Source organism: Oncorhynchus mykiss, chromosome 4, assembly GCF_057628025.1.
Source record: "Oncorhynchus mykiss isolate SJ-2025 chromosome 4, ASM5762802v1, whole genome shotgun sequence".
Classification (NCBI taxonomy): domain Eukaryota; kingdom Metazoa; phylum Chordata; class Actinopteri; order Salmoniformes; family Salmonidae; genus Oncorhynchus; species Oncorhynchus mykiss.
The window spans coordinates 85,278,607-85,290,000 of NC_143025.1; the positions used below are offsets into that span (position 1 = coordinate 85,278,607).

Here is an 11,394-nt window from a genome sequence, read left to right on the forward strand (position 1 = left end):
TAAAGTTACGCTAATTCATCTTCAATCTACTCTCCGGTTGAAATTTGGACAATGAGTGCCTTGCACAATGAATATACTTCCTGAATTGGCCATGCATCAAATGTAGTCTGATACTTGAACACTCGTCAGCATTGTAAGGCCACAGAGTGCCAGGAGGGAACTCACTGTCAAAATGGAAGAAATGTCTGGAAGATGCGTTTATGTGTTTGCAGGCAGGCATGCATTATGTGTGTGTTTGTATGGTACAGTCTGAAAACATTAAGTTGAAGGGCCGTATGACCCAGTTCTCAGAATCATTCTGCTCTTTCTCTATTCAATTTTTTGTTTAACTAAAGTCCATATTCTTATTTCCAATATTGGCCTACACTGGCCAAACTGTGACTTTATTGGCATGGGTAAATATGTTAAAATTGCCAAAGGAATGAAGTAGATAATAAACAGAAGTGAAATAAACAATTTAAAATATACATTACACTCACAAAAGATCCAAAAGAATAAAGACATTTGAAATGTCTTATTATGTCTATATACGGTGTTGTAATGTTGTGCAAATAGTTAAAGTACAAAAAGGAAAATAACTAAACACAAATGTGCGTTATATTTACAATGCTGTTTGTTCTTTTCTTGTGGCAACAGGTCACAAATCTTGCTGCTGTGATGGCAAACTGTGGTATATCACCCAGTAGATATGGGAGTTTATAAAAATTGGATTTGTTTTCTAATTCTTTGAGGATCTGTCTAATCTGAGGGAAATATGTGTCTCTAATATGGTCATACATTGGACAGGAGGTTAGGAAGTGCAGCTCAGTTTCCACCTCATTTTGTGGGCAGTGTTCACATAGCCTGTCTTCTCTTGAAAGCCATGTCTGCCTACGGTGGCCTTTCTCAATAGCAAGGCTATGCTCACTGAGTCTGTACATAGTCAAAGCTTTCCTTAAGTTTGGGTCAGTCACAGAGGTCAGGTATTCCGTCACTGTGTTCTCTCTGTTTAGGGCCTCAGTTTTTTTGTAAATTCTTTCCAAAATGTCAAGTAATTATCTTTTTTTTTCTTATGACTTTGTTGTCTCTTGCTTTCTCTCTGTCTCTGTCTCTGCGTGTTTCTCTCTCTCTCTCTCTCTCTCTCTCTCTCTCTCTCTCTGTCTCTGCTCTGTGTCTCTCTTTTTCTGTCTCTGTCTGTCTCTGTGTCTGTCTGTGTGTTTCTCTCTCTCTCTCTCTCTCTCTGTCTCTGTCTGTGTGTTTCTCTCTCTCTCTTTCTCTCTGTCTCTGTCTCTGCTCTGTGTCCGTCTCCGTCTCTTTTTCTGTCTCTATCTCTGTGTCTGTCTGTGTGTCTCTCTCTCTCTCGATCTATATCTCTTTCTCTCTCTCTCTCTCTGTCTTTGTCTCTCTCCCGCTCTATCTCTGTCTCTCTGTCTCTGGTGTCTGTGGTCTTTGGTGTCTGTCACAGGAGGTTGGTGGCACCTTAATTGGGGAGGAGGGGCTCGTGGTACTGACTGGAGTGGAATCAGAGGAATGATATCAAAAACATCCACACATAGTTTCCAGGTGTTTGATGCCTTTCCATTTGCTCAGTTCTGGACATTATTATGAGCTGCTCTCCTCTCAGCAGCCCCCTGTGATGTCTGTGGTCTCTGGTGTACATTAGGTGTTTTTCTGTTTATTAAGTTACTACTGCGATGAAGAACTGCTCTCTGTCTCTGGTCTGTGGTCTCTGGTGTGTGTGTTGCTGATGTTTCAGGTCTTTGGTGTGTGTGTTTGTGTGTTGCTGATGTTTCAGGTCTTTGGTATGTGTGTTTGTGTTTCTGGTGTTTTGAGTCTTTGGTGTGTGTGTGTGCGTGTTTGTGTGTTGCTGGGCAGCTCTGAGGAGAATATTGCCACAGGGTCGACAGCCCTCTGAGAGACACCATGACCCCTGACCTCCATCTCATATCTCCCTATGCTCTGTGGCAGGGCTAGAGGCACAAAGAGGCACAAACACATGTACACACACGCACGCACGCACACACACACTGGACTATCCCGTGCCACTGGTCAACTCAGCCTCACATGTGTGCCCCGTGGAACCCTGATATTTGTCGTCAAGGGAACACAGGAAATGGAAACTGAAACTGATTTCATGGACTGAAGCTGGAGAAAACCACAACCTTTCCTACACCAATGTTGACATACAGGAGGTTATTATTTTCTCAATCCGTCTCTCTCGCTCTCTCGCTCTCTCGCTCTCTGGTCCTCTCTCCTTCTCTCTCTCGCCCTCGCTCGTTCTCTCTCTCTCTCTCTCTCTCTCGACTCAGTGGTGTGTAGAGAATGATAAAGGTTGTTCTTATTGTCATCAGACCTCCAGATTAGTTTTGCCTCAGTGGATCCCCAGTCCTGGGTTTATCACAACCATCAGCCAGACAGCAATACAACTCCCATCCCCTCCTCAGAGTAATATCTCCTAACCTGCTACTGTATTTAGTTATGTTGACATCTCATGTCTCCTACTATTATATTCATTGGTTGAATCCCGTGCGACATCCTATTCCCTACATAGTGTACAAAGTGTTTGACCAGTCTCACTGGGCACAACCGTCTATTCAACATCTGTCTATGCCATGTTGGTTCAATGTAATTTCATTAAAATGACTTGGAAACATCATTGATTCAACAAGTGTGTGCCCAGTTGGGTGACCTATAGACCTACTGTCCCTTCATTCTATTCTCCTTTCATTGGCTGATTCACTAAATACTTTGTAAAGACTCTACGGTCTGTAGTTATGAATGTTTTCTCCATTAGACCTTAATAATCATGTTAACCTTACTGACCTGAAGTCAGTTTAACACCCTGTAAATAGACTGTCTCTCTGAGGAGTTCATTAACCTCTTCACCCTTGTAAACACTTGGTCCACGTGTCTCACATAATAGAGAAAGGAGGTTTAGGTTGTGAATACTGAATACTGTCTGTCTGTCTGTCTGTCTGTCTGTCTGTCTGTCTTTCAAGCTGCTAGAATAGCGGACCCCACACATGGGGTCATCTGATATGAAAATGGAGTCATGGGAGAATTTCCAAAATTCAAAAAAAGTATATACTGTGTACATATAGTTGAAGTCGGAAGTTTACATACACCTTAGCCAAATACATGTAAACTCAGTTTTCCACTATTCCTGACATTTAATCCTAGTAAAAATGTGCTGTTTTAGGTCAGTTAAGATCACCACTTTATTTTAAGAATGGGAAATGTCAGAATTTGTCAACTTTCATTCCTTTCATCACATTCCCAGTGGGTCAGAAGTTTACATACACTCAATTAGTATTTGGTAGCATTGCCTTTAAATTGTTTAACTTTTTTATTTTACCAGGCAAGTCAGTTAAGAACAAATTCTTATTTTCAATGACGGCCTGTTCAGGGGCAGAACAAGAGATCTGTACCTTGTCAGGTCAGGGCAACCTTCCGGTTACTAGTCCAACACTCTAACCACTAGGCTACCCTGCCGCCCCAACTTGGGTCAAATGTTTCGGGTAGCCTTCCACAAGCTTCCCATAATAAGTTGGGTGAATTTTGGCCCATTACTCCTGACAGAGCTGGTGTAACTGAATCAGGTTTGTAGGCCTCCTTGCTCGTACTGTCACGACTTCCGCCGAAGTCGGCCCTTCTCCTTGTTCGGGTGGTGTTCGGCGGTCGACGTCACCGGCTTTCTAGTCACTACCGATCCATTTTTCTGTTTCGTTTTGTTTTGTCTGATTACACACACACACCTGTTTTACATTCCCTCATTACATTCCCAATTTAACCATCTGGACATACATTTCTGTTCTGTCCATGATTGTTCATGTCGTTAGTGGTTGTGTTAGAGTTGTGTTGTATTTTCCTATTTGGAATTTTGCTTTATTCTTTGAGTAAACTCAGTTGGATTACTCTATACCTGTGTCCTGCGCCTGACTTCGCTTTCACTCTGCACCCAATCGCTGACACGTACATGCTTTTTCAGGTCTATCCACACATTTTCTATAGGATTGAGATCAGGGCTTTGTGATGGCCACTCCAATACATTGAATTTGTTGCCCTTTAGCCATTACTTTGGAAGTATGCTTGGGGTTATTGTCCATTTGGAAGACCCATTTGCTACCAAGCTTTAAATTCCTGACTGATGTCTTGAGATGTTGTTTCAATACATCCACATAATTTTCCTGCTTCATGATGCCATCTATTTTGTGATGTGCACCAGTCCCTCCTGCAGCAAAGCACCCCTACAACATGATTCTGTCACCCCCGTGCTTCACGGTTGGGAAAGTGTTCTTCGGCTTGCAAGCCTCCCCATTTTTCATCCAAACATGATGGTCATTATGGCCAAACAAATCTATTTTTGTTTCATCAGACCAGAGGACATTTCTCCAAAAATGATGATCTTTGTCCCCATGTGCATTTCAGATTATGTCGATATAGGGCTCGATTTACTGTGGATATAGATACTTTTGTATCAGTTTCCTCCAGCATCTTCACAAGGTCCTTTGCTGTTGTTCTGTTGTTCTGGGATTGATTTTCTCATTTCACACCAAAGTACATTCATCTCTAGGAGACAGAACGCTTCTCCTTCCTGAGAGGTATGATGGCTGCGTGATCCAATGGTGTTTATACTTCCGTAATATTGTTCGTACAGATGAACGTCGTACATTCAGGCATCTGGAAATTGCTCCCAAGGATGAACCAGGCTTGTGGTCGACAATTTTTTTTCTGAGTTCTTGGCTGATTTCTTTTGATTTTCCCATGATGTCAAGCAAAGAGGCACTGAGTTTGAAGGTAGGCCTTGAAATTGATCCACATGTACACCTCCAATTGACTCAAATGATGTCAATTAGCCTATCAGAAACTTCTAAAGCCATGACATAATTTTCAGAAATCTTCCAAGCTGTTTAACGGCACAGTCAACTTAGTGTATGTAAACTTCTGACCCACTGGAATTGTGATACAGTGATTTATAAGTGAAATAATCTGTAAACAATCGTTGTAAAAATGACGTTTGTCATGCTCAGAGTAGATGTCCTAACCGAATTTCTAAAACTATAGTTTGCTAACAAGAAATTTGTGAAGTGGTTGAAAAACGAGTTCATGTAAACTTCCGACTTCAACTGTATATACAAAAAAATATATATTTGAACATTGTCTTTGTATCTCAAAATCATTGTAACCTTAAAACTCTGAATGAAAATGATTAAAATCTAAAGTGTAAAATTGAACGAGAAAGTGCCCTTAGATAGTGGGAAGAGGCTGCACTTGACTGCTACACTTGAATCATTTCCACGGTGAATGGCTAGGCCCGCTACGCTGTGAAACCACACTATTACAGAGACTTTGATAATACCGGCCGCAATTGAAATGTTGAAAACAATGTGTGGGAAGGCAGAGGCACAGAAAATCACATCAATACCTTTGTCAGATAACACTGCTAAATAATGAATTTATGCTCTGACTGAACGACTCAAATACTCCCCTGCTTATGCTCTCCAAATGGACGGTAGCTGTGAGGCCCGAGATGCCCTTACATTGAATTTTGTTCGCTATACATGTTGCGGGATGCTATTCACAAGGACATTGTTCTGTCTCACGATTCCTGAGCATGAAGCGTCATATTGAATGTTCAGTGTGCTTTTTGGCTATATTGATGAAAAACCGATTCCATATGGGATCGAATGGTGTGCTCAATCCACAGCCGGGCGGCGGGCAGGCCTCTGCACTCTAGTTATGAATATGTCTACCTTTGCCATTGTATGATACACGGAGAGCAACTGGCAGCAAAAGAGCTGAGCACAGAACCCGGAGATATACTGCAGGTAACAGGTAACTTCAATTATAAACTACATCAAAACTATGTGGAGATATGGGATCAGAGCATGACAAAGTTCAATTTCACACCGAGGCCTGGTGCTTATGTGTGTGTGTGTGTGGGAGGGGGGGGGGGGGTATTGGAAAGAGGAACTGTTGTTATTTACAATGTATGTAAAATGGATGTTATGAAATGAAAAGAACAGAAAACAGTATCAGTAAGTGTCCCACACAAGTGATGACTTCTCACTTCCAACGCCTGAAAGAGCACTTTGGGACAACACAGGAGGATGATGGAACCTTAAATGGGGAGAACGGGCTTGTGGTAATGACTGGATCAGAATCAGTGGAATGATATCAAATACATCATACACATGGTTTCCAGGTGTTTGATGCCATTCCATTTGCATCATTTGCCATTATTATGAGTTGCCTCCTGTGTTTAAGATCAACTTCCCAATCTGTCTGACTGTGATCCTGGCTCAGTTGACATGCATGTAAGTGAAATCAAACAGCTGTCATGTGATGCTGCAGACAACACATTCATGGGTCACTACGGAGAAGTTTTGGTTCCAGAATCAATGCCGTGTTCAAAACAACTGGGAACTTGGAGATCTCAGACATCCCAACTTCAGTGCACTCAAGATAACTGGGAACTCGGAAAGAAACAAACTCTGACTGGGAAAAATAGTTTTGAATGGTCATTCAATTCAGAAGTCCATCTTGGAAGGCAGATAGCCAAGTGGTTAGAGCGTTGGGCCAGTAACTGAAAAGTTGCTAGATCAAATCCCTGAGCTGCCAAGGTTAAACAAATCTGTCGTTCTGCCCCTGATCAATGTAGTTAACCCACTGTTTCTATGACATCATTGTAAATAAGAATTTGTTCTTAACTGACTTGCCTAGTTAAATAAGAGAAACAGGGGCTCTGACTTTCTGACAGATCATTGACTTCATGATTTGAACTCATCTTTGACCTCGTCTTGAAAGCACCATAAAACTCATGGTCTCTTTACCAGCTCATATCTATGTGAAGCTGGATTCAGTGTCTGCATTAAAACTAAAGATCCATCCAGGTTAGATGTGACAGCAGAGATGAGCTGTGCACTGTCGACCATGCCCGCTGTCGGCCACGCCCACTGTCGACCACGCCCACTGTCGACCACGCCCACTGTCGACCATGCCCACTGTCGACCACGCCCACTGCCGACCATGCCCACTGTCGACCACGCCCACTGTCGACCACGCCCACTGTCGACCACGCCCACTGTCGACCACGCTCGCTGACTTTGAGAAGCTCCGACGCGGCATGCTTCATGCACACCCATCTCATTAGTGGCGGTAAGATAAGAGAGATTATGTCAGACTCTTTTTGCAATTGACTGCCCCATATTACAAGTATGTGATGTTGAGTTGAGAAGACAATCAGAAATACTGTTACAATTTTTCTCTTTTGACGGCCATAGTCCCAAGTAAAAAAGTTAACATTAGCTGTTCATTTGAAAAGATTTCACACGGGTGGTGTCACAAGAATTTTCAGATATCAAAATGGGGTCGTGGAACAAAAACGTTTGGGAACCCCTGTGCCCTCACCCTCACCCACCCACCCACCTCCTCATGCACCCCCCTCCACCTCCTCATGCACCCCCTCCACCTCCTCATGCACCCCCCGCCACCTCCTCATGCACCCCCCTCCACCTCCTCATGCACCCCCCTCCACCTCCTCATGCACCCCCCTCCAGCTCCTCATGCACCCCCCTCCAGCTCCTCATGCACCCCCCTCCACCTCCTCATGCACCACCCTCCACCTCCTCATGCACCCCCCTCCAGCTCCTCATGCACCCCCCTCCAGCTCCTCATGCACCCCCCTCCACCTCCTCATGCACCACCCTCCACCTCCTCATGCACCCCCCTCCACCTCCTCATGCACCCCCCTCCACCTCCTCATGCACCCCCTCCACCTCCTCATGCACCCCCTGCCACCTCCTCATGCACCCCCCTCCACCTCCTCATGCACCCCCTCCACCTCCTCATGCACCCCCCACCAGCTCCTCATGCACCCCCCTCCACCTCCTCATGCACTCCCTCCACCTCCTCATGCACCCCCCTCCACCTCCTCATGCACCCCCCTCCACCTCCTCATGCACCCCCTCCACCTCCTCATGCACCCCCTGCCACCTCCTCATGCACCCCCCTCCACCTCCTCATGCACCCCCTCCACCTCCTCATGCACCCCCCACCAGCTCCTCATGCACCCCCCTCCACCTCCTCATGCACTCCCTCCACCTCCTCATGCACCCCCCTCCACCTCCTCATGCACCCCCCTCCACCTCCTCATGCACTCCCTCCACCTCCTCATGCACCCCCCTCCACCTCCTCATGCACCCCCCTCCAGCTCCTCATCAAAATCAAGTCTGAACTTGTTCTGTCATCGGGGGGGTTGTGTAAAACATTGTAGAAGAGTTTATTTAGAGCTTGAGGAGAACACTAGATACACTGCTCACAACGCCTCGCCATGGCTCACAGTCACTCATAACACAGGCCCTAAATGGAAGGAGTTTGTTGTCATAGCAACAGTAAAATTAGATGACTTTACTGTCAGACATAATGTTTCGTGGCTCTGCCTGGTGCCTTGCCTTCCGCCATGGCAACATAAAACGTTCTCTTCTGCTCCCCTTGACAACCGACACCTCAACAACGTCCAACTGGGAACACTGTCACACCAGTGACGTTCCCTAGAATCTCTCTGAGCCACACCTTGACGAGCCTGTCACACCAGTAACGTTCCCTAGAATATCTCTGAGCCACACCTTGACGAGCCTGTCACACCAGTAACGTTCTCTAGAATATCTCTGAGCCACACCTTGACGAGCCTGTCACACCAGTAACGTTCTCTAGAATATCTCTGAGCCACACCTTGACGAGCTTGTCACACCAGTAACGTTCCCTAGAATCTCTCTGAGCCACACCTTGACGAGCATGTCACACCAGTAACATTCTCTAGAATCTCTGTGAGCCACACATTGACGAGCCTGTCACACTAGTAACATTCTCTAGAATCTCTGTGAGCCACACCTTGACGAGCCTGTCACAACGCTTAATATCTTAACCCCTTGCTTGCCTTGTTTATCCACATTCTATTTCCAGAGGCTTTTCATTAGTAGGGATATCTGCCATTCAGCTAAGAGGTGCTGGGGCCAATTTAAATTCATTACAGTCAATGTCAATATTGGTGTAACAACATGACAGGTAACTGCTGTTGAGTCCCAGGGATACTGTCAGTTCAGGACGTAGATATATATTTAGAATGATCAGAGCAGGGAGGAAGAGCAGCTTCTGTGTGTTTGACAGATACAGAGCTGTTGTTCTCTTGCCATTTTCACAGCAGCTCTGGGCTGGGAGCCATGGAAACATGACAATGTTGCATGGGGGGGGGGGGGGGGCAGCTCTCTGTCAATCATTTAGACCTAAGAGACAGATCAGGGGATTACCACTTTGGCTCGTATTTTATTAACCATTTAACTAGTCAGTTTAGAACAAAATCTTATTTACAATGACGACCTACCCTGGCAAATTGTACGCAGCCCTATGGTACTCCCAATCATGGCCAGATGTGATGCCGAACCAGGGACTGCAGCGATACCTCTTGCACTGAGATGTAGTGTCCCAGACCACTGTGCTACTGGGGAACTGTACATGTTGCTGTTGGGATTAATCCTATCCTAGTGTGTGTGTGTGTGTGTGTGTGTGTGTGTGTGTGTGTGTGTGTGTGTGTGTGTGTGTGTGTGTGTGTGTGTGTGTGTGTGTGTGTGTGTGTGTGTGTGTGTGTGTGTGTGTGTGTGTGTGTGTGTGATGAGCATATGCTGATAACTCACCCTTTGACTGAGTTCTGCATGTTCCCATATTGGCATCACCATACCAACAGAAGACGTCAACTAACACAGGATATAGGCATTTACCATGCAGTCAATGTAGATACTGTTCTATCGATTCATCTGCAGTTAACTAAATGCATTCTAACTCTCATTTATCTTCAGTGGTTGGTGTGATTGTTGCAGCAACCATTCCTGGAGATCGCAGTAGGAACTTAACTGTGTCTCAAAAACCACTGTAGAAACATAAGAGTTGCATACATGACTTGATTCGTAGTTACCCAATATGATCTCCTCCTCTCTTCCCCCTCCAGGAGAGAGCCCAGGGTTGAATGGGACCCACTATGCCGCCCAGTAAGAAGGCCAGGAGCCAGAACAACGGATTAATAGCCACCCAGGGTCTGAGTCCTTTCTACAGGGAGGCGGAGGCAACAGACCTGTCCTTGTCCCTGTCGGCCTCCTTCTCCAAGGCCGAGGATGAGGAGCTCACCAGCCTCTCCTGGCTCCACGAGAGCACCAACCTTCTCAACAGCTTCTCTCACTCGGGGCTCCGCTCCGTCTCCCCCCTGCAAGATCCTGATGGTCACCCCCTACCCCCCCTCTCCCCTTCCTCCTCCTCCCCCTCCCCCGATCCATGTGACTCCTCTTCCTACGACATGGCCACGGGAGCCAATAGGAAGCCCCCGTATTCCTTCAGCTGCCTAATCTTCATGGCAATAGAGGATGCGCCATCCAAGAGGCTGCCGGTGAAAGATATCTATGGTTGGATCCTGGAGCATTTCCCCTATTTTGCTAGCGCCCCTACAGGCTGGAAGAACTCGGTGCGCCATAATCTGTCGCTCAATAAGTGTTTCAAGAAGGTGGACAAGGACAGGAGTCAGGTAAGGAGGAGAAGACACACAGACACACACAACACACACGCTCCCCCCTCTCTCTCTCTCTCTCTCTCTCTTTCCCTTTCCCTCTTCTCTCTCTCTCTCTCTCTCTCTCTCCCTTTCCCCCTTCTCTCTCTCTCTCCCCCTCTCTCTCGCTCTCTCTCTCTCTCTCTCTCTCTCTCTCTCCCTCTCTCTCTCTCTCTCTCCCCCTCTCTCTCTCTCTCTCTCTCTTTCTCTCCCTTTCCCCCTTCTCTCTCTAGCTCCATTTGTCTTCTGGGCTCTGGAGTATAGTTCGTTTGAGGTGATTGAACACATTTCAAAAGTGTTTTTCAGTCAAATACGGACAGTATTTTGTATACAAATGTACAAGGAATTGCTTTATCAATACTTTATAATCTTGGCTTGAAAGTTGAAATTCTGAAGTTTAGAGTTTTCTGGAGGGAACAGCCTTTTCGGTTTTCATTTCAATCTTACATGGTCCCTTCTAAAGGCTTTTAAACATTGAACTAATAATTATATATTATAATACTAACTAATCATTCTCCTATTTCAGGAGCAGTTTAGCTATTTATCAAGAAAATCATTCCCTTGCCAAATTAATACTAAAAGTGGTAAGAACATTTATGACAAACAACATCATATAATCTCCCCATGGGGAAGTAGAAGGCTAATGTGTATACAAGCTGTAGCTTTTGATCAGGGGAGATTGCAGTTTAGTTTCATTAGTTTCTCTATGAAATAGTTCAGACAGACTAATTCTACATGAGACAACATTTGTTTTAGACGAAGTGTGCTGTGCCTGCATGTGTGTGTGTGTGTGTGTGTGCTTGTGTGCTTGTGTTTGCATGTGC

General features: G+C 45.4%; 1 protein-coding gene across 1 annotated transcript in view; it reads left to right on the top strand.

Moving 5' to 3' along the window:
- LOC110522562 (forkhead box protein N3) overlaps positions 1-11,394 on the top strand; it is an 81,941-nt gene that overhangs the window by 22,915 nt on the left and 47,632 nt on the right. The window contains exon 2 of the mRNA XM_021601019.3: positions 9,983-10,549. Within this exon, the coding sequence (XP_021456694.3) occupies positions 10,001-10,549 (549 nt within the window). The 5' untranslated portion in view covers positions 9,983-10,000. The remainder of the gene's footprint in view (positions 1-9,982; positions 10,550-11,394) is intronic.